This window comes from Sturnus vulgaris, chromosome 3 (genome assembly GCF_052056855.1).
Source record: "Sturnus vulgaris isolate bStuVul1 chromosome 3, bStuVul1.hap1, whole genome shotgun sequence".
Classification (NCBI taxonomy): Eukaryota; Metazoa; Chordata; class Aves; order Passeriformes; family Sturnidae; genus Sturnus; species Sturnus vulgaris.
Genome location: NC_142245.1, coordinates 67,145,245 through 67,168,189, shown reverse-complemented (window position 1 = coordinate 67,168,189; position 22,945 = coordinate 67,145,245). Strand labels below are relative to the sequence as shown.

Below are 22,945 nucleotides of genomic sequence, written 5' to 3'. Positions count from 1 at the left end.
CATAAGTGTGTTAGCCATAGATTGAAACCCAATTATTTAAACTTATGCCAGACAATTTTTATTTATGATTCTCTAAATAACTTTTTGTTTCCCTTATAGTTTACTGGCAGATATAAGAAGTTTTGCAAAAAACTGGGAACAGTGGGTTGCTTCCTCTTTGGAAAATTTGCCGGAAAGCCTGATAGATAAGAAATTGCCTATTGCACGAAGATTTGTTTCTTCCCTGAAACGACAGACGTCATTCCTACACCTAGCACAGGTAAACAGAATATGATTATGTATTCAAAAATGTGAGTTGTACCTTTCTGGCTATGAGATACAGTGCATTATGTTTCCAAGGTTGACCTTCAGCTGTGGAAGACTTAAATCTTGTAGTTTTAACCATGAAATTAGAAAGTGACTATAAATAGATCTGAACAGAACTTCAAACTTTTGTACCAGAAAAAAGAGCAAAGACCATGGTTATAATGAACTGCAATCACAGAAAGTTTTTTCTATGAAACGATCAAGTGGAATATATGTGTACTTTGCTTAGTACCTAATTGGAAAATACAAGATGATTCTTCTTGCCTAGCAAAGATTTGCTGCCTTGTCCATGTTGTTTTATCTCTATTTGAGTTTTGAGTGAAAAGAAAAAATGGGAGTGAGAGGTAGCTGGAGACTCCAAGGCTATGTGGTGAGGATACAGGTATCTGCAGTTAAGATTCACCTCCGTGTGATGGTTTTGTAGATTATCCAAAAGGATACAATGCCTTTTGAGGAACTTCCTTCCAGGTTAGAAGCTTGCACTTTGAGGTGATAGTCCTCATGAATAACTGCAGACACACCATAGATTCATCTTGACGTAGTTTTTCCTTTCATAAATGCAAAAGCAGCATATGGGTGATCTTGTGAAGATAATCTGATAGGAAGGCACATTAGAAGAGCATCAGGAGTCTAATGAAAGGGAAACATTATCTCATCTGACCTGTGATTAACCCAGCCATGACAAAAATTGTTCACTGAGCAGTTTTTTGGGTGATCCCCAGGTGTGGTCCTGTACTGGCACAGGACATAGCTGGGGCAGCTGACCACAGCTAATCACAGGGATATTTCATACCACAAATCAACAGTAAAACTGGTGGTAGTAAGTTTGGCAGGGGACTGTTCAGGGACCTGGCTGGGCATTGGTCAGTTGGTGGTGAGTAGTTGTTTTAGTTTGCATCACAGTTCTTTGTTGGACTATGTTTTTCTCTGTCGTTTTCTGGGTTTCTTTTAAACTTTTTAATTATTACTGATGTTGTTATCATTTTTATTATTTCTTTTAAAAAATTATTAAAATGTTTTTAACCTAACTACCAAGTTTTCTTACTTTTAAATTCTCTCCCCTATCCCTTTGTAGGGTAGGAAGTGAGTGAGTGGCTGTGTGGTGCTTAGCTGCCAGCTGGGGCAAAATCACAGCAGGGTCTCAGCATTTTACCTTGCTTTCTCTTGCAGATTGCTCGGCCAGCTCTTTTTGATCAGCATGTGGTGAATTCCATGGTGTCAGATATTGAAAAAGTTGATTTGAATAGTATTGGTTCTCAAGCCCTCCTTGCAGTTTCAGGGAGCACAGACTCTGATGGGGAAGTCTACAGTGAATGTAAGTCCATGGTGATATATTTGTACCATTAAAAGTAATTCATTCTTTCATTCCTTGTCTATTTCCAGTCTGTTTGGACTGGCTGAGACAGGGCACTCATAGACTGCATTCTCTAATCTAGTTCACCATAAACTTCAGTAGGTTAAGGAAACCAATTGTTTGCCCTAGCATGTCCTACAAGAACAAAAGCTTGTGCTAGAAAGTCATCCCAGACTTTAAATGGTTGCTGAAAAATTCATTTACATGTCAGTTGCAAACATCTTTTGAAACTTGCTCCTAATTATATGGGAATATTGCACAGATCAGTTATTGAAAGATTTGTCCAATATTCCATTTCATTATGACTTAAGGTATTTAAACTATTTGAACTAGTTTACTTTTTTTAATTAATCATATTTTCTTCTGAAAGCTGAGCTTTAAAAATATATGGAATTTTCTATTTAGTGTAGCAGCTATTTTCATACACAGAATACAGTGAAGTGTAAATTTTGAGGTAGTTGATTTTCATATATATTGTTGAAAAATAGATATAGTCATTTTCTCTATTAAAAAGAGAAATTCTTTTGTCATAGGAATCATGTTGATCAGAGTTTCAAGAGCTGAAAGGAATAGCAGTGTGTCCTGTAAATATTATTACTTTGATTATGAAAGTTTGTTATCTTTAATGATTCATAATCCTATGCACATTTTCATTTGAGTTGCCCCTTTCTGACTCTTTTTGTGTAGTTATTTTTTATTTTATTCTTTGTCTTCTTTCACACTGGTTAAAAAAGAAAAGAAGAGGAGAAATAACTGGTCATTCAGGCACTTTTTTGAAAATGGGAAATGAGGAAATAAACTTTTTATTCTATTGTGAGAAAGTTTTAAAATATGAAAGAAACATAGGACACTGCTAATTTGCCGTATTACAGAGAAAGCTTTACTAGTAAATGTAGTATTAGAAAGGTTTTCAAGATTGAATCTACAAAGGAATGGGAAATACAGTAATCTTAATTTGCTTTTATTTTCTTATAAAAGATCATTGTCTTACAACCTGTATCATTGTAATGCTTAAGTCATTAAAATACATGTGTGTGATGGATGTGTGTGTGCTTGCTTTGCTGGGGAATTACTTATTTCTTCACTGCTCTAATTCTTTGATTTTCCTTTCCATGCAACAATATTGTCATATGGCTGGTGAGTGGCTTTTTCTCATGTTCAGAATAGAGTGCAATGATATGTTCTCCTTTTTACATGGTAGATGACTCTATTACAGTGTTCCAAGAACTGAAGGACCTTCTAAAGAAGAATGCCACTGTGGAATCATTTATTGAATGGTTGGACACTGTGGTTGAGCAAAGGGTTATCAAGGTACCTTTCAAATGTTCTGCCTGGCTCCAGACCAAATCCTACTCCCCTTACTCCTTATGCAGTCCCACTGATTTTCCACAAGAAATTTTCATCTCTGCTCCTATCTCCTTACTGTGACAGGGAAGTTTGTCATTTGGTGTCGAAGATTCCAGTGATATTAGTTCAAATTAATCATGTTGAGCAGTCTTATGTGTGTGACAAACTAAGAAGTATTGTAGCTAAAACACTAAAGTCAGCACTTTCACAAACTGTACATGACAGAAACCCTCCCACCTTATGTGTGCCTGCAGAATTGCAGGGGGATTACTCTAAGTTGAGCAAAAATTGCTTCTTAGGGAAACAATTCTCTCTTCCATGGCGTGTGGTATAAGTTACTGCATCAGGATTCAGAAGTAGCTAGCCTCCTAAAGGATTTCTATATTTCAGGATGGAAGATACAGTTTCGTAGCTTTGTAAGGTGCCTAACACAGTAATTGATGGTTTTGATGGGATTCCCCTGTCCACCTCCAATTACCAAGATGTCTTTTCATCACAAGTATTTTATATGCATGTAGTTATGTAGGAATTAATAAACTACCGCTCAGAACCAAATAAAGGATTTTGATCTATAGCTAAGTAAAAGATATTTACCCAATCTGTGACTCTAATTACTGTAAACTAGTAGAATAAGATGTTACATATTGTTGACCGAAAGCTGAACACTGGTCTTCTCATCAGACTTTTCTTCTCTGAAAATGCAATATCTTATTCATCATTTTAGGTAGGATCTTGATATGAATGGATGCAAAAGGTTGAGGCAGTACAGTTAGCATCAACTGGCTGAGAGACCGTAGGCATGCCCTTTTTCCTTTCTTCGCCTGTTTTTCCAAATTTCAATGAAGGCAGTGATAATTTCTTTCTTTTTAAAATACTCTGAGTTTCCTAACAATTGCTGGCATGTGAGCAGCAAAGTGAGGAGCTTTGGATGACTCAGGGCAGCAGAGCCAAAGCAAGTCCTTACATACACAGAAATCTCCCTAGGCAAAAAAAAATCCCATTGAAGCCAAGTAACCTCAATTTATTTTAGACTGGAATGATTATGGTCTAAATTTCATTCCATAATTTCAAAAGACAATTCCTGATAAGAAAGTGAGGCAGAAAAGGTGAAGCAATTTTCCATTCAGCATCTACTATTTGATACCATATTATTAAAGCTAACAAGTATGGTAGCATTGTTTTCCTGTATTTAAGGGAAGAAGTACCAACAGGTTTTGATATGAGGCTAGGTCGACTTGAGCAGAAGCTAATAATTTACAGAACATGTAATCCTTCCACTGCTGCCTGCCTTCTGTTCATGCTAACGTGTAGCTACTGTCAAACTCACACAACAGCTTCTTTCTGCTTGCTGTTTGAGAAAGTAAGAGGACATATGTTACCACACGAACAAATCACTACCAGAGCAAAGTGACTGTATGAAATGAGCAGTATTAAAAGCATCACTTTGATCATCATGATACTCGCATACCATTCTGTAATAGAAATTCTGACCAGTGTTATACAGATTAAATTAAAGTACAAGGACTAATTTCTATTCCCTGTTTTTATGGAATAACAGTGCCAGACTGTGGGACCTCCCTCCCTCCCTCCTTCCTTCCTGGAATCCTTCCTGGAATCCTTCCTGGAATCCTTCCTCCCTCCCTCCCTCCCTCCCCTCCTCACCTGTACCATCAGGGCCCAAGCAGTAAACAGTTTGCTTCATCCAGCATTGACAGACGACATTCCCTGATTGTACTGGGAAAGAGTGAAGGCTGCTCTGTTTCCCAGGTTAGGTCACACAGCAAGGAGATAGTTTGAATCAGGCAGCTTGATTCACTTTGCCACATCAGCCTGACTCCAGGACTCCTTGAACTCTCACGGATATTTGGTTCTTCTCTCCTGTTGGCAGAAAGCAAGTGAGCATACTTAACAGTATTTTATTGTTCTCTTTCAGGCAAGCAAGCAAAATGGGAGGTCTTTAAAGAAGAGAGCTCAGGACTTCCTTCTGAAATGGAGCTTTTTTGGTGCTCGGGTGATGCATAACCTAACTCTAAACAACGCATCAAGTTTTGGTACCTGAGCTTTGTAAAGATGCTCATATATGTTAAGCACTTAGCAGCTTTCCACCATTTCCTGTGCTGAGGAACCCATCCTAATATAAAAGTTATTTGATCAAAGCCACAAATACTGTGTGATGTATTTTTCAAACTAATATTTCACAGTAAATGCTAACAATATTTTGCTGGTGACCTGTGTCACAAGTTTGTTTTTAAAATTCAAAATTTAAAATTTGTTTTTAAAATCTTTTGAATTGCTGCTCTGATACTGCTTTGACATTTAAGTGCTAGAAGCTTTGTTTGTTTTGATATGGCAATGACTGCATATCTCAGTATAAGAGAGAAAAGATTTAAATTATTGGTTTAACCTGTGGATCAGTTTGGTAAAAAAATACTGTTGTATATAAGTTCTTGTGCATGATATGTTTTAATAAAAACAAAAAGAATTTGGCAGTCACTACACACTTAAATATGGGATCAGCAGATGATCAATTTATCAGTGTTTGTGGCTTTTAAAATTTAAGGCTCACACGTGCATCTTTAGGAATGTTTACATTTTTGAGAACCTTAGAGAAGATGGCAGAACAAGTGAAACAAACTCTAATATGTAATTTCATATGTTTAGCCATAGTTCACTGTTATCTAAAATTCAGAGGGTATTTGAAATTACTGTAGGGACACATACATTTTTTAATATGATGTATCCTTGAAATAAGGTCAAAGACTTTACCAGTTATTGTCTGGTTATTTAGCACAGGGCAAACAGAAATAGAGCAGAGGCATTCTAGCAGACTTCAGCCTTATCTAGTTCCACTGTGTGCTCTCTTCAAGTATAAAGCATGTCTCACTTTCATCAGTATTTTTCTTTGATGTAATTAGTGGTCAAATAGCCTACAGGACAGTAAACAATTGAGCTAGGTGGGCCAGTGCAAAGAGAGATTAGAGCCAGAAGTTAGGCACTATTTCTTGTTGGTCTTGCCAGGTCATTTAAAGTCCACAATTATTTGTTTGTTTCACTGGCTTCTTGTGGAGTGGTGAGAGATGGTCACAAAGATAAGTCAGCTACTCTCTCTGTTTCTCCTCCAAAGGTTCTTTTCATTTGATCCGAATGTTACTAGATGAGTACATCCTGCTTGCCATGGAGACACAGTTCAACAATGACAAAGAACAAGAACTCCAGAATCTACTGGACAAATACATGAAGAATTTAGGTAACTAGAGCTTGGTTCTTTTGCATGTACTCCAGTATGTTTAGAAATTGTTGTATTTGTTTAAGCAGAAGCAACATTACTTAGTGTTCTCCTGAATCTGTGATTGTGTGCAACATTGTCAAATTCACCTGAAAAGTTTATAACCATTCATTTGGCAATTAATTCCCGCCTTCCTGCCACAGTTCACTTCATAACATTTTGTTTGAATGTCCATACTAAGGATCAATGAAATTATCTTGGATGCAGCAAAGGCATGTAGGTACATCTGAAGGACCATTAACTGAAGTGTGAAAAGAGGTATAAGTAGCAGAAAGGGCAGGAATTGGTAATCCAGTTTTTCCCCAAAGCTTAAATATGTAATTACAACTTGAACTAGGAATCTCTTAAATGTTACCGAAGTGCAAATATCCCTTCAACATTGTAACACAAGTTTGGAGCCCGATTTACCATGTGGTTGAAGTATCACTATATGAAAGAGAAATAAAATTATTGGAAAACAGTATCCTTAACATTTTCCATCTGCCAGGCTTCTTCAAAGTTAGACAGTTTGAAATTATATATTCCTGGTCTTTTGCTGTAAAAAGAATGAAGATTGATTTGGAGCAAGTTCTGGTCCAAGTTAATCCTTAAAAATCCAGTGAAACTTCACAAACTTGCAGAATTATTTTTATTAAAAAATCAATCAGTCAATCCTTAACTTTTTGGTTGTTGTTACTCTATATCTGCACTTTGCTGCAGGAAATGTGCACAGAATTTGTCTGACGGTAGATGCTGCACTTCTTTCAATTCCTCCCTTCCTCCCTTCCTTCCTGGAATCCTTCCTTCCTTCCTGGAATCCTTCCTTCCTGGAATCCTTCCTTCCTGGAATCCTTCCTGGAATCCTTCCTTCCTGGAATCCTTTCTTCCTTCCTTCCTGGAATCCTTCCTTCCTTCCTGGAATCCTTCCTTCCTGGAATCCTTCCTTGCTTCATTTCAGTGTCCAAGAGAAAATCTTGGCCTGTGTGACAGTTGCCTTATCCTTGTGTGTTTAGGTAAAGTACTTGAGATCATGAGGTTAAATCATGGTTTCCTCTGAAGAACAGCAAAACTGACTTTATCAATAGTCTGCAAAAAGCTGAAGAACGCTTGAATATAATAAATGCTTTTTTCTAGATATCAATATGAAAAGAGAGTTCAAGCATTCTAAAGTTGCCATAGTTAATTCTTTAGGATGAAATGTTGATCCTGATTCACTCTTAATGCACTTTACTTTGTTTCATTGTTGACATTTACTTCAAGGGAATAAATCTGATTCATACCTTCACTATGATGGCTTCAATAAGGAGCTGATACTGTGTTATGTAGATCTGTGGTCAGGGAAAATGATACAAACAGAATTTATATGCAGTGGGGATACATAACAGCCAACAAAGGTTTTCATTTACCCTTCCAGATGCAAGCAAAGCCACCTTCACTGCATCACCAAGCTCTTGCTTCCTAGCAAATCGCAACAAAGCCGCTCCTCTGCCCAGTGACACTTCAGTCAAAAACGAGTGCCTAGGAGAGCAAACCTACGTGTCCTTGTCAGCTGGCCAGCCCAGCAGTGCACCTCCTGGTCTGAACCCCTTCCCCACTGGAGATGGGGACAGTATGCAGCTTACAGGTGTGTATCAACTCCTCCAGCTTCTCCTTCCCTAATTTTCCTTAGTTAGTCTTTCAGTTCTTGGTTACGTGTTGCTGTAGGAGGAACGATGACCACATGCTTTTATGAAGACCTCTAGTAAACAACATTTAATGAGCTCGCTTTCTGTGGTGATTTACAGAAGTCAGCAAATTGTAACTACTCTGCCAGTAATAGTTCCTCTTGGAAAAATGGTAAAACTATCTTAGAACTCTTGTCTTGGTGAGGTTCTTGTGAGGAGAGAATGAACAGTAAACCTGGAGCACATAGATTCTAACTATTGGAAATTCCCACTGAATGTGGCACCTCTAAGCTGGAGAATGAAAGGGGGAAGGTTTATAGCCTGAAGCCATGAAATATAAGCTGTAAATTGCATAGGTGGCGGCCATTGCATATCTTTTGTAAAGGTTTCAAATGGATATCTGTACTTCATTACAGGATTTGTGTCTTAACAGCAGTACTGAGGTAAGGACACTAATCACGGTTAATGTCTGTTTTTTCCAGATGAAATGGAGCTGTCTCAAAGCACTGGCCACCTCATGACTCCACCCATTTCACCAGCCATGGTCAGCCGAGGAAGTGTCATCAACCAGGGGCCAATGGCTGTGAGACCTCCCAGTGTAGGTCCCATGTTATCGACACATTCACAGTGCTCTTCCTACTCAGAACCCCTTTATCAGACTTTGTCACAGACTAATCAGAATTACTATGGAAACAATTCCAATTACCAGGCTATGTTCAGGACACAGGCCCATTCCACTTCAGGAGTTTACGACCACAGAGCAGAGCCCAGCCGATTTAATGCCTTGAGTGAGCAGCAGTTCTCCAGAGACTATTTCAGCAACAGCTGTGCCGTGTCTCCTTACAATGCCAGATCTCCTTCTAGCTATGGTTCCTCCAGCATGTCTCAGGACACACACAATATGCAGTTTCTGAATACCGGGAGCTTCAATTTCTTGAACAATTCAGTATCTACATGTCCAGGAGCAGCTTATCCTGCTAATGCTTCCAATGGTATTAATACATATTTTCTTTTTCCTTTTGTTTCTCTTTCATTGCTGGACCAAATGCTTTTTCTCTACCTTTTTTTCTATGGAAGATGTATTTCAGCTTTTATTTATACATTCCTGTTTTCCACTTCTCTGATAACACACAGAGATTGTAAAGCAGCTTAATAAGCTACTTAAGGGTTTATTTTCCTCTGGCGAAGCCTCAGTTGACTTCAAATGCATCTGCTGCCCTATGCTAATCTTCCTTTGGTTATCATCACCACATCTTGCACAAAGGAAGCAAAACCATTATGACGTTGTGGTTTAACAATCTCTTGAAAAGCCCCCAAAACATTTGCTATGAAACTAAAGCAGACACAAGCTAGCTTATGTCTGGGATCAGCATAATGGACCATTCTAGTTACAGGTTGAAAAGTATAAAAATGTGCATTAGCAGTAGTTTAGGACTTTTTCCCTCTCATTTCTCATATTTCAAATGTAAAATTAGTGCTTGAGAGGTATAGTCAGCAAAACAACTCCCTCCTCTGGAGCAAAGTCACAGTGGAAATGTTACTTTTATATGGATTTGTCTATGCAGTGAGTACATATTACACTACAGATTTTCTTTCCATGTATGCTTTCTTTGGTTGAAAGCTTCAGAAGGAAGCACTGAACTGTGGATAGGACTCCCCATGGTGTCTCTTAAGGCCACTGATTGCAGGCTATGTTTGATTCTGAACTTAAAAGGAAAGAGCAATTTTCTGTATTGAAGGCATGACTGAACCCTTAGCATATTTTGGTTTCCTTGTTACCACCTCTCTTTTGGGTCGGTCCTTATACATGCTGCTTATTTTCCTAGGCTGTATGTGTACATAAATAATCTTATTGTGCAGGGCTTCATCCAGTAACAAGTACTGTTTTACCAAGGTTATTACAGGCTCATACACTACCCAGTAGTTTCATTCATCATCTTTTTTTTTCAATCTTCAATTAGGATATTATGGAAACAGCATAAATTATTCAGAATCTCACAGACTTGGAACAATGGTGGACCAACATGTTTCTGTAATCAGCAGTGTCAGCAGCATTCGGCCACTGCCATCCTACAGTGATATACATGATCCACTGAATATCTTGGATGACAGCAGAAGAAAACAAACAGGCTCATACTACACAGAGTCCTCACCTTCAATTGTCTGCCGGACCCCTATGCGTAAGTACAGCCAACAGCTGAGGAGCAGCTGTGAACCTTCTAGCATCCTAACAAATGCTGAGTATTAAATTGTAGCTCACATACACAGTATATGAAACGCAACGTACAGATGAAACAGCTCAGTACTTGGAGTGTATTATAAGATTGTTTTCCTTAAAACTGAGTTTAATAAATTTGCTTCCATAAGGAGGTCTATGATCCATTGTCCATGAGGAGTGGAATGATTGGCCTGAGTTGCATAAAAATATGTATCAGGAAGCACTTTCTAATTATTAAGTAAGCTAATGATAGACTTTTCTAGGGTCTCTTGGAGATCCTCACTGTCAAACAGATCAAATGAATCCTGGATAAGGGATGTCTCAGTATATACTTCCTGTGCTCTGGTCCCCCATCCTATGCTTCAACAACTGTGTGTATTAGGCAAAGCTCCCACTGGCAGTGAATTTTAGGCAGAAATACCCAATCCTGAAGGGTTTGTTTTGGTATATGCCTTAAACAAATAGCAACTGAGTTTGGTGTCACATTTCAAAAAGGGCTGCATGGAAGATATAAACATTATTTCTACACAAGATTACATCTTCCTACTGCTTGCCTGTTAATCTTGTACAGAAGATCAGACATTTGTGTCCTTCAGATGATGTGATAGGAGATGGGAGTTTCCATCAAACAAAACTGTATTGTGATTTCTGTTAAATTCAATAAATTATAAACTCACAATGATGGTAACCTTTTTTCCCCACAGCTTCAAACTTGCAAACCACATCTTCTTCACAGTGTATGTATGGAACATCTGGTCAATTCCCTTCCCAGGAAAATCTGGAGGTCCATGCCCCACCAAGCAGAGATATGGTGCCATCTTTACCACCAATCAACACTGTCTTCATGGGAGCAGCTGCTGGAGGAACCTAACTGGGAGAGACATGTCTGTGCCCTAAGCTTACTTTCCAACCCCAGACATTAGGGCTATGATGATAATCCCCTTCCAAGTTGATGGAAGATAAAAGTATTACATAGAGGTGTTAAAGGAGCCATGTTATCATCCTCCACACACCAAAAATAGCTATATTTAGATTGGGTCCTGCTTGTGAATCTCTCAGGATTGTTCTCACCATTATAGCTTTTCAGTCAGAAATTCAGGGTAAGCGGAAAGAGCCAGTGATTCTTGCACACAAGAATAAGTTGTAAAGAAATTATTACATCTATTCCTAATTTATTAAAGATGCTATTTTGGTCTTTCACTTATATCTTTTTTTTTTATATATATATATATAAAATGTTTATTTAATGCCTGTGTTGCTCGTTATTTATTAGGATGACAGAGTAACTGTTTACTTTCTCATATTTGACAGATTGTCAAATGTTTGTATCCTACCTCCTATGGAAATGTTTACAAGGTCAATTTTTACTGTTTTAAATGAAACTAAGCCAAACTCCTTAAGTTTTTTACTGTTGTGCTCTGGAAAGTCAATTTCAAATGTTTAGTGCCTACCTGTGTAAGTGAAAGTCCTCAGGAAATAAATAAAACATATTATGGAGATTTTATTTCTCTTCCTCTTAAAAGAAAACCAACAAAACGTGCAAATATCATAAGGTAACTAGCTGCAGTAGCCTGCTACTGTAGCTGGATAACTGAAGGAAATGTAACTATGCCACTAACTGTCATGGGATTTCAGAATTACCTCCGATATGAGCCCAAAGTTTCTTCTGATGGAAATCCATAAAAATACATTCATCAACTTTCATTGGGTTAGGGCAACTGTGTAAGCTGAGACCAAAAGTAATAAAGATTATTTTTAAAATATTGCAACCCTTCAGATAGCTATTTTAATTTTAAGAAGTGTTTTATGAGTGCCATGATAATCTGTGCACAAACACGCATTTATTTATCTTTCTGGAAAAGCCAAGAATATTCACTGGTGGTGTTACAGAGGACAGAGAAGAAAACACACTTACAAAATAAATTTCTTGCTATGCATTCATGAAATAGCTGGTGTTATTTTATAATCAGATTGTCCCAACACCAGATTCAGATTTGGATTTAAATCCACTCCCATTCAGTCCATATGCTGAATATTGTGCAATTGAAGAAAAGTGCATTTTTTGGTGGAGGAAAATGGATGATACCAGGATGAAGCTTTTCTTTCTAATTCTGTAAAACTTCCTTTAGTATCTCTCTATCATGAGAAGTCTGACTGCAGAATAGCAATCAAAAGCATTGACTGGACTAGGTAATGAATAATTCTGGATATGAAACACTTGATGTAGAAAAAAGACACAGTAGTTCTGTAATTGAGAACTGGAAGACTTCAGCTCAATTGCTTTCTAATTCAGGATGAAGACTTATGCTGTGACCAAAATTACCATAATGGTACAAGAAAGCTTTGGTTTCTGTACAAATTCACAATGAGATGCAATGGTAACACAAATTATTCAGTATTTATTGGACAAAGTTTGTAGCAAATGAAGTAAGAATGGAGTTCTTTCTTCATGACTGTTCAGGATATATTTTGTCCTAAAATTAGTCCTATAAAAGTTATATTTCCTCCCTATGTATGCAGGTCACCCCTATAGTCAGTGACAGGAGAGGAGATACCTCATGTTCCAAGGAGTTAAGATGGGAAGGACAGCATGTAGGTAAGGGATGTGCCACTAGAGCAAGGCATATGTCACTGTCCTGAAATCCTTGGCTCCCTCAGCTAACAAACGACATGGCACAAATAATTAAATTAAGGTCAAAACTTCCAGATTGTTGAATATATGTGAGGGGAATATGTAGAATTTAGAGAAAGTAGGCAACCACTAGCAGACAGGGTCTTAGTCCATTAGGCTCTACATAAAAAGAAATCTATGTACATAATTTCTCATAGGAGATATGGGATTTATATGCACTGTTTCCAGTAATTTTCTTGTTGTTAAGTGAACCATTTTGCACTAGGGTTTGTTGGGTTCTTTTGGTTTTCCCCCCCGTAAATTACTGTATCTGCACATTATCTGAGATATGATCGTATGTCATTAAATGTGCAGATTCTCCAGAAGGCTGCAGAACACAAAGTGGCATGAAGTATCACCCTGTTGGAAATTGCAGTTCACTGTCAAGAGAAAGGAGCAATAAAAATATTCTAATATTCAAATAGTCAGTTGAGAGAATTCTCTTACAGTGCTGCAGAACAAAACAAACCCGTCGTAATTGTAACTAGCAAAGCCAAATGAGAAATTTCCATTTTATGACCTATTCGTTCAATCAAATAAATGATTTGATGAATTCAGTAAGTTTTGTCTGTATAAAATGAAATAATTTATAGCTTTTGTGAATAGCATGTGGGAAGATTTTTATCTTTTGTGTTGTAACAGCATTACAGTAAATTATATGAAGAATTAATGGAGTCACTATTTGGTGGTTTTGTATTAGTAAGTTCAGTTGCATTTCTGTGGAGGCATTAATACCTTGGTTTCAATATATGTATGCCTGAAAATCTGTGTTAAAAATTGTACTTACTGAGTACAATCAGTGTTAAATGAATCATGCCTAAAGGAAAAAACAAAGCCTTTTTTTTTTCTGAGAAAGAAACATGAAAAATTAAATCCTTTTGATCTATTTGTCAGTATCAATTACTCTGAACTAGTGTTAGGAAAGGCAAAAGAGGTGGGTGAGCAAGTCAAATTTGCTTCCACTTCTAAAGTAAAAGTGATTCTAACACAAATTATATCAATCAAGATGAAGCAGTATTGGAGAAGAACCAGTTGTCTTGTGTGCCATGAGCCCATGCCTAGCTGTGCAGAATTTGTGCTGGAAGAGAGGTGCGGTTCCTTGATCCTGAAGGTAATTAGGACCATGGGAATATTGCTCCAAACTCAAAAGTAGCCAGAAAGTTGGCCTTTACCTTTAAATGTGTAGTGAAAGCATTTGTGTCTTGTTCTGTCATACCACATGCCAAATCACTGGTCAGATCAGCATCCTGTCTCCATCTTGTATGTAAGTGACTGTTGATCACTGAGAGAGGAAGGGAGTCTTCTGTGCAGAGCCATTTAGCAGAATCTCATACCTGATGCAGACTATTAGAAGGTACAGGAGTAGGAACAGATGTTTTGTATGATACAGCACAGTACTTTTTCCCTCAGTATGGGGTCAGGACTTTGGGCTTATGGAGCAAGAAACAGTGGTACAAAAAAAATTCCCACTCTTAGAGCACTTGGAGAAAACCTGTAGAGATGATATCAGTCTTAGAAAAGCAGATATTTGACACTAAAGAAACAATAGAGGTCATTAATGCCATACCTGTGGACAGAGGTGTACTGCTACAGGCTGGGCATCCCACAGCAACCAATATTACAGTGCTAAAAGTAAAACTGGCCATCAAGCTAAACTTAAAAGAGTTGAGGCTGCCTGCTAATGATTAGATTAGCATAATTCAGGAGGCCAAACCTGCTTTTGAAAACTGAGGCTAGATTAGAATTACTTTTAGGCTTAATATGGTCCAGGTTGTAACTAACAGGCTTTTGTATGAATAGTTTTGAGCTATCGTTTAACTGGAATCACTAACCTAACTTAAAATTTTGGATTAAATTTTATATTAGCCAAGGGATGTAGTCTGGGCAAGGATGGGCTGGTTGTTACAAATAAAGGCAAGTAAAGCTATGCTTTTAGTTTTTATGATGACCTCAGTAGGATTTGGGAATAGCTATGACTGGGTTTATGGGCTTGGATTCAGGCTACAATGTTGGATGAGCCCGCATAATGCCTGAGCTTGGCTTGTGCCTTTTGCCATAAAGGTTTTCATTATGTATTTAACTTGATATAGTTAATTCTTGAGCTTTCTTCCTAGTGATGTACTCAGGATGGAGATTAAATCTGATTTATCTTTGGCTTGAGAGTTAACTTCAGAGGTTGGGTCAACATGGAGCTGAGACCACAAGATAATGTTGGATTTAGAAGTGGCCATCAAGCTTAACCTAATGCTGCTGCTTAGAGGGACCCACAAACTATGCTTAGTTCTAGAAAAAAAAACAGAACGTAGACAGAACAATATAGATTACTACTGTACTCAGAACTATAATTATGATTTACTTAGAACAGGTAAAATGAGGGGTTTCTGCATGTTTCTGCATGTTTAGCAGGGACTGTTGAGCTTACACAAAGCCTACTGTCAGACCAGATGATCTAGTTATAATTCCTTCAAGGTCTAGCCTTAAGACTAGACTTAGAACTGATTTAAAATTTGCATTTGGAAAGATGATAAACCATGTAGGATGAAGCCAGATCTAGAAGAAACAAGTGAGATTAATTTGGAGTTTTAAGTGATGGAGATCACATTATCAATCATACTTCCAGGTTATCATTGTAAAATCTAAGTTATGGCTGGGGTTCAGGCCAACATGAAGAAATGAATCTGAAATAATTTAAGACCTTCACAGATTTATGGTTATTATTGACATTAATAAGAGTAATTATTTCTAGATAAGAATTGAAGTAAAAGTCTAGGACTAGGTCAGTAACTGTGTAATGCAGGATCAATGCATGTCTAAGTAGTCATTAGCCGAAACTCCTTTGATGGAAAGGAGATGCACTTTCACAGCCTAAGATGAGAATGATATCTTTAATGGAAGGACTGTAGGACCTGTAGCCTCAAGAGAGATGCTAATGGTTAGATCTTGAGTAACCAACACTACTGGGATGGTGAAAGGTCAGCAAAGCAGGAGTCATGGTCCAGACATTTGCAGCAACTACAAGTCTCAGCAGAATCCCTTCTTACAAGGACCTGAAGCTTTATGCCAATGAAGGCATAGGCAGGCAAAACAGGAGGAAAGCAGGGCTGGGATCTGAAATATTGTGCCCATTGCATAATGAGAGTGACATCAAATACCATTTCTCTACATTTGGATTCTTTGCTATTTGCACAGTTTTTTCCCATTTAACAATGGCTGCATGTTACAATGCTGCACGGAGCAATGGTTACACAACTGGGAACATGTAAAAGATTATATTAGCAGCTGAACTAGGAAAATCTACTTCCCTTCCTTTTGGCTTAGTTGATTATTATCCCTGATCAAATAAAGGACCACATGTTCCTACTGCCCTTGTGCCCTGGTTGCTAGAGTAAAAAGAGACATACAGTGAAATTGTATATTTAGAGTACTATACGCCTTTTTGATTTCTGTCAAGTTTAATTTTCCCATATAATTCAGTTTTGTTCAGACTTTATTGATCAGTCACCTGTTTTGCATCAAAATATGTAGAGATCACTCTAGGTTTAACTAAAACAACATGTTTTTAAGATCTCCATTGCAGTAAAAATACCAACTGTGTGTAATACGGTAATAGGCCTTCCTCTCTTTCTATTACGGTTTTTACCAAGTTTCATCTTCAAAGTATGATCAACCTTCAAGGTTAGGCAAGATGTATGTAATCCTCTAGCATCATCATTCACTTGCCTCTAAACGTTTTTTTTTCCCATGTAGGTGTGCCATCCAATGACTGACCTATTGAATCCGTGCTCCTCTACACCCAGTCCACAACAGCTGTGATGTTCTGACAGTTCCCAACTTCCAGTTCTTGGTGAGCACACTTGCATTTTAGAGGTCACATGGACAATCTCCAGGCATGTTTCAGAGAGCAGTTACCCAACTTCTGGCTCCTGAGAAAGATCTGATGAAACACTTTCAGTGCCCTGGATATAACAGTTCTCTTTCAGTTCCACTTCTGAAACTACCAAAATACTTGTCATTGTATGACTGATAGCATTGGCAATGTCTAAGAAATTTTTGAAGAGAATATCAAAAAGCTTCCTACTAGTAGAATTGAAAAGTGAGTTTCATTCTAAGTAAAAGGTATGTGGAAAATTTGGGGAAATTAATTTTTAAAAGAGTGAAATATTGAGGATGAAACTGAAATGGATTCAGTTCATTGTACTGGGGAGATAACACTTCACGTAAATGAATAAATAAAATAAATACCAACTAAGCCATAGATTAAGTTTGATATTGAGCTATTCCAGATGATCATGATGTTTGCTCATTTGGAAGAAAATCAGATCTCTGATCCTGCTCCAAAGTAGTGGATTGGTGCTATCAGAAGAAACTAGGAACATATGTATATAGTCAGCTTGGTTTTCTCCTCTGTTTGCAGAGTGGTCTTTACCTCCTGAATGTACAGTTAATCCTGTACAGTATACTCAGGCTTCAGCCTTTAGCCAAGCTGTTCCTTTTGCAGAAAAATAGTGAAAAAAGCAGTATTTTGTCCACTGAATATCCTCATCTACTCTAGATCATCAATGTGATCTCCATCCCTTCACAGTCTTCCAAGAGGAACCTCCCAGATCTCCTGCTCCATCCAAAGTGCTGGGAATGAGGTTCACGCTACTTCTGCCAGCAGTCAAGACATGATCTCTCACTGATAATTGATATGCCCTCAGGACTACCCAGATGCAAGTAGAACTGTACTATTTAGGTCTAGATCTTTCTCATCTATCTCCAGACAAAATAGTGTTTGGCAGGTGGCTGTCCCTAAGGAATGCTTTAGCTCAGCAAATCCCTTTCCTTAGCCCTTGCTGCTCTTAGAGATTCTTAGAATTGTGGCTCACATTATTTCTATGAGCCTCTCCATGTATCTTGTGGGAATCTTAGATGCCTCAGCTGAGACTGAAGTGTCTGGTTGGCAACAGGTCATGTAATTCTCATGCAGTTAGTACATGACAAGCTTTAAGCCCCTTCATGGCTGGCTTTCCATGACCCTGAAAAGTCTCCGTGGAGTCTGCAGTGTCAGGGTGAGATGTTTGTCCATCTGCTTGGACTACTCGGTGAGCCCCAGGCCCAGGCTGGCTGCAGCTCTGCAACAATGCCTAACTCGGACCTCCAAGAAGGGCTGGTCACATGGCAGACCAGATTGAACTGGACATCACACAGCCTCTAGGGTGGAACCTAGAGTTTCAGAGAGTGTGCAGTGGAAAAGATGTGTTTAATCAACACCTGGCTAGGTGCTGTATGTCCTTGTGAGTAAGCTGAGAGGTGAGCAGAGAGAAAAGCTAACAAGTGCTTGGGCATTTTTGAGTGACATTTGGAGTTCATCTTTGTTAACACAGATGGGTGCAGAGAGCTTTTGATACATATGAAGAATCCAGTCCTTAATTCTGTAAGTAATAAAATATATCTTCTAAAAATATCCAGACATCTAATTTATAGATTTTCTGCTTCTATAGCAAAACTTATCTATCTTTAAAGAAACTGATCTTCACCCTTCCAGTGCAAAGCAGAAAAACACATGAAAATATGTAAAGCTCCCCTGAGACTGCTGGGTTCATATTTGAAAATGCTATCTTCTGTTCTTTCTCCTTCTTGACAATTCTAAAGGTAAGGCAAGGCTTCCACATCTGCATTTAGTTTCTCAAGTAAGCAAACAGTTCTTCTGAAGTGTTGCACACTCAGCAGTTCCTGCTGGCTGGCATTAATGAAATGGCTTTACCAGGAAAGTGCATGCTGGGGAGCCACGGAGATAAAAACATAACTCACAGAGTGGGGATGGATGGGGGTGGGCACTGCTCTCACTTCATGTCACTGGCCTACAGCAGCACTAGATCAAATGTTACACTTTCCCACAACTACAGCATGACACAAGGGTCCTAGTTTAGGAAAAGAAATAGTTACAATGGGATTGAAATTAGCGAAACCCAGTCTAATTGACAACAATGATTACTGCTATCAGATGGGGTAGAATTAAATGTATTTCTCAGCTACCTACAATCACATTGCATTGACCAGTTTTCTGTCAGCCTTCAGGAATTTTGGTGAATTAGTAATTTCCCTGTGAGAGGTTCATGATGCAAGTCAGTGGGACAGGCAGTTTGAAACACACCAAAGGGGGGCCAGCCCTCTGTCAGCTTCAGGAGTCCTGGAGTGCTGACACTACTTAAAGAGCAAAAATCTGCCTCTCTCAAGCTCTGTTTCATCTACTGTCCTTCAAGAAGAGCTTCAAAAGCTGTAGTGCCAAACAAAATTAGGCTGAGATAAAAGCACAGGTCTGTGCAACCTGTGTGATGGACATGATATGTGTGAGAACATTTGGATCAGAGATTTAAGTATATTGGACATTTGCTGTCTGATTTAGCACTTTGATCTCTCCTAAATGAAAGTTATTCTTTGGCAAACTAGAAAAAGAGAAAAAAAAGTGAATTTTGATGAGTATAACTGGGAAGATTCCCTGCCAATTCTCTCTTCTCTTTTCAATAACTCAGGTTTACGCAACAAGATATGAGAGTGCATTTGTCTCTTTCACATATTGGTCAAAGGAGCTCTGCCAAGCTGACTGTCAGTAACAGAATGCAGGTGAATACACAAAACTGGGACAAGACAAAACTAAAAGACATGTTTAACCAAGGGGTGCACAGAAATGCCTGATCTAATAATTTAAATTTAGAGCAACAAAGCAGGAAGCAGGAATCCAGCAAAAGCTCTATTTCATCTCAGAGTACATTCAGCGTGCATTTGGATCTGCTGAAACTGCAGACCAAAACAGCTCATGGAAACAAAACAAAAGAATCCCACAAGCGGGGAGAAAGGAAATTATTTTACCAAGGCAGAGAAAGTTAGCCCAGGTTTTAATATCTTTCATTATTACTGTGGTAACTATTTCAACTAAGATCATCTTCTTTGCAATGACTTAGTTACTCTGGTGAAGGCCCAGAATTCGGTGTTGCCAAGTGCTGATGCTCATTTTGATGGGCATGCCAGATCATTTTACCCCTGGAACAATTTGCTATGGCTTACTCCACACTAATTAATGCTACTTGCAGGAGTAGGCAAATCCTGAGGGATTTGTGCAAAATTATACTGTGCTACTGTTTGAGCAGCACTGAGAACTTCAGCTACAAGATGTTGGATTTCCTGGTCAGCAGGGGACATACTCAAGTCGGCCAACAGACACAAATGGTTTCTCTAAATCTGCTTCTCCCTCTTCTGCCTTAAGCCTTTATTTTTTCTTTCCCTAAGCTCAAAGAGCTTTGTGGCTCTCCACATGAGCAACCTCTCTTGCCAGGTTCTGCGCTGGTTGACCTGGGGCTCCATCTCCTTTTCTTACTTCTAGTGGAAGTTCCTGGCAAGGGCTGAGTTGTCAACCAGAAAAGGGAGGTGCCCACTCCAAAGCCCTCTGCTTTGCTCCTGGGACAGAGGGAGCCAGGAGTAGAAGTCCTACGTGCATCTCCTCTCTCAAAGAGAGCAAATTCTGTGCACTTCTGCAAGTTGCCTTAGAAAAAGGAAATTATCCTCATTTTTCCCATCTATCCCCATCCTAAGGGGGGGTTTTGCAATTAAAAGCATGATGGAGTTTTGTACCCAGAGAGGAGGGGTGCAGTAGGAGGTGGGGAAATTGCCCATGTACCATAACAGATGGTTTAAGTGCGGTGATTACAAAATCCTGAAGTTAAAATAGTTTAATTACAAAGTCAATACTGCCTCCAACCTCTGCTAAGCCCCTAGTGTAAAAACAACAGACGGCATAGTGCAAACGGTAGGACAATATTTAACCAGAACTTTGCATTAGCTACTGCAGTACAGCTCTCCATCAGGCCTTCAGCAAACGGAAGATCAACTGATTTTCCCAGCCTGTATTTGTTAACCATCTCTGCCTCAGTATCAATGGGCAGCTCGGAGAGAGACACAAACAACCCCAAGGAAATAAACTGCAATACTATACTGCACACAGAGGCTCAGCAGGGTTGTATGTAAAGTCCAGTATTTCAAGGGTACCTGAGAGAATTACCAGCACCTTGTCAGGAATTAATACAGAGGTGAAAAAAGATGAGCAAGTAGAGGTATTTATACATAAAAATGAAAATAAAATTGAGTGAAATAAGTAATTTATATACCGGATTTTATAAGGAAAAAAAACCCAACCAAGACATGGGAAGGCACAGGGAAAGAAAAAGCTGGGGATGATCTCAAATAGCCCAGACTTGATCTTTCACATGCAGGGAAAGTAGCAGCTCTATAGAGCAAGTTGTAGGGAAATCTCACTAAGCTGTGCTCTTCAGCTGAGAGCCTTGGTGCTGGTCTCAGCCCACTGTGTACATACGCTGCCTATTCTTTAATGACAAAACCTCCCTCTGTTCGCCTGTGTCCCTTATAAACATCCAGTCAAATATGGAGCCAGGGGAGTCAGAGGAAGTCTGGCTCTGCTTTGTTAGCAATATGCTAAAATCCAGTCCCGTCTGCCTCCATCACGACACAGCATGAGGTGTCCACCACCCCCACTGCACATGAAGAACTCTGAGGCACTGCTCACCCCCCAGTCTGGTGGGTAAATCAGGGACTGGGCAAGCTGGTGAACAAGAGACACAGACAAGTGGGAGATCCTCTTCAACACTTTTTCTTATCACTGATCCCTGAGCAAAATCGAAAAGTAAAGCAAGAGAGAAAATGGGCTCCAAAAGTCCAAAAGTGAAAGTGGGCTACAACACTGAGGAGATCTCATAACTGTGATCGCCCTTTATGATTTTTATTGCAGTGTTTGAGAGATGAAGTCTGACTTTGGGTGTTTGGGATCATAACTGCAAAGTCAAATAAGAGTTTCTAGTGCCTGATTTGTTTCTCTGGGGTTCCTCATAAGTAACAACATTTGGGTCAGAGAGTTGCACAGGCTGAAATGAGGGGAAAGGACACACTGCTGTATCTAAGGGAATGATTTATCTTTAATGATTCAGGGGAAAGAGGAAACATTCCTAGGATCTGATCCTTCAGGTTGCTGTATATTCCAGGCCAGCTTTTAGTAAGTTAACTTTACATATATGAGTAGATTCATTGACTTTCAATTAAGACTAAGTGCATGTTGAAGTGCTTCATTTCATTTGAGTGGAAACAATCCTCTTTAATAACAGAAAAAAGCCCATAAACTAAGGTTCTGGTGGAAATCACAGCATGAATAGCATAGCACTGACAACGCAAAACCAACCTGAGTCATTTTTATATGTGAACAGAAAATACTTGTATTTTTTTCCTAGGATATGATAACAAATGGTTTTGTTATTAGCTATAATAGCAAATAGTACTTTAAAGTATATTGTAGAGGACTGGAGAATGTCTAGTAATTTCTTTAATTCTCAGGCTTGCCTCCTTTTTTTATCCTAAGCAGGTACATGTAATAAGGAAATCAAACCAAATAAACAAGGCATGGTCACAGCCTTATTTTAAAAATTTATAAAAAAAATCTTAGCTTGGAGCAGAACCCATGAGTTTGTATCTGATCTCAGCCTCTCCCCATAGTGGGTGTTGGACTCAGTTGCCATGACTGCTCTCAGGATAATTCTGTGCTTAAGCCAGTAGCTCTTTAGTGACTGCTGTCACCCAGAACCATGGGGACTGATGCTCAGTGCCCAGGTTTGGGAGCAGGACTCTTCTCTGTCAGGAAATGAAGTACACCTTGGGCACCCTTTCATGAACAGATTCCTTGAGGGAAAAGCTGTGAAGTGAAAACATCTTCTCTGCCTTCTCCTGAGCCCTAAGGGGAGCTAAGGATGGAGGCTGTCTTCTGTGAGGAGCTGATTCCTACAGGTGTACATTATGGAGATTCCATAGATAAAAATACATAGGAGTTGGGACACCAAAAGTCCAGCCGGTGTTTGGTACCTAAGAGATCCTCGTCTCTCCTGTACTGGCATTTTACACCTGACACTTGTTTCTTTGTCCCAGTATCACACCAAATACCCACTTTTTGGAAAGGGCTTTGTATCCTGAGGAGAGTGCAAGAAAATAGGTAATTTTGAGTGATTTCAGCTTAGGTACTGCTAATCAGAGGCATGCTGTGAATACTGCAGTTCAGCTGGGAATTTTGGCTGTCATCATTGCT

The 22,945-nt window shown here is 38.9% G+C and overlaps 1 protein-coding gene across 1 annotated transcript in view; it reads left to right on the top strand.

Annotated features, from left to right (window-relative positions):
• Nucleotides 1-13,679, top strand: part of RFX6 (regulatory factor X6) — a 35,170-nt gene extending 21,491 nt beyond the window's left edge. The window contains exons 11-19 of the mRNA XM_014892648.2: nucleotides 100-259; nucleotides 1,477-1,621; nucleotides 2,862-2,971; nucleotides 4,941-5,058; nucleotides 6,132-6,254; nucleotides 7,687-7,896; nucleotides 8,419-8,928; nucleotides 9,898-10,116; nucleotides 10,859-13,679. Coding sequence (XP_014748134.2) covers nucleotides 100-259; nucleotides 1,477-1,621; nucleotides 2,862-2,971; nucleotides 4,941-5,058; nucleotides 6,132-6,254; nucleotides 7,687-7,896; nucleotides 8,419-8,928; nucleotides 9,898-10,116; nucleotides 10,859-11,025 — 1,762 coding nt within the window. The 3' untranslated portion in view covers nucleotides 11,026-13,679. The remainder of the gene's footprint in view (nucleotides 1-99; nucleotides 260-1,476; nucleotides 1,622-2,861; nucleotides 2,972-4,940; nucleotides 5,059-6,131; nucleotides 6,255-7,686; nucleotides 7,897-8,418; nucleotides 8,929-9,897; nucleotides 10,117-10,858) is intronic.
• Nucleotides 13,680-22,945: the final 9,266 nt, after the last annotated feature.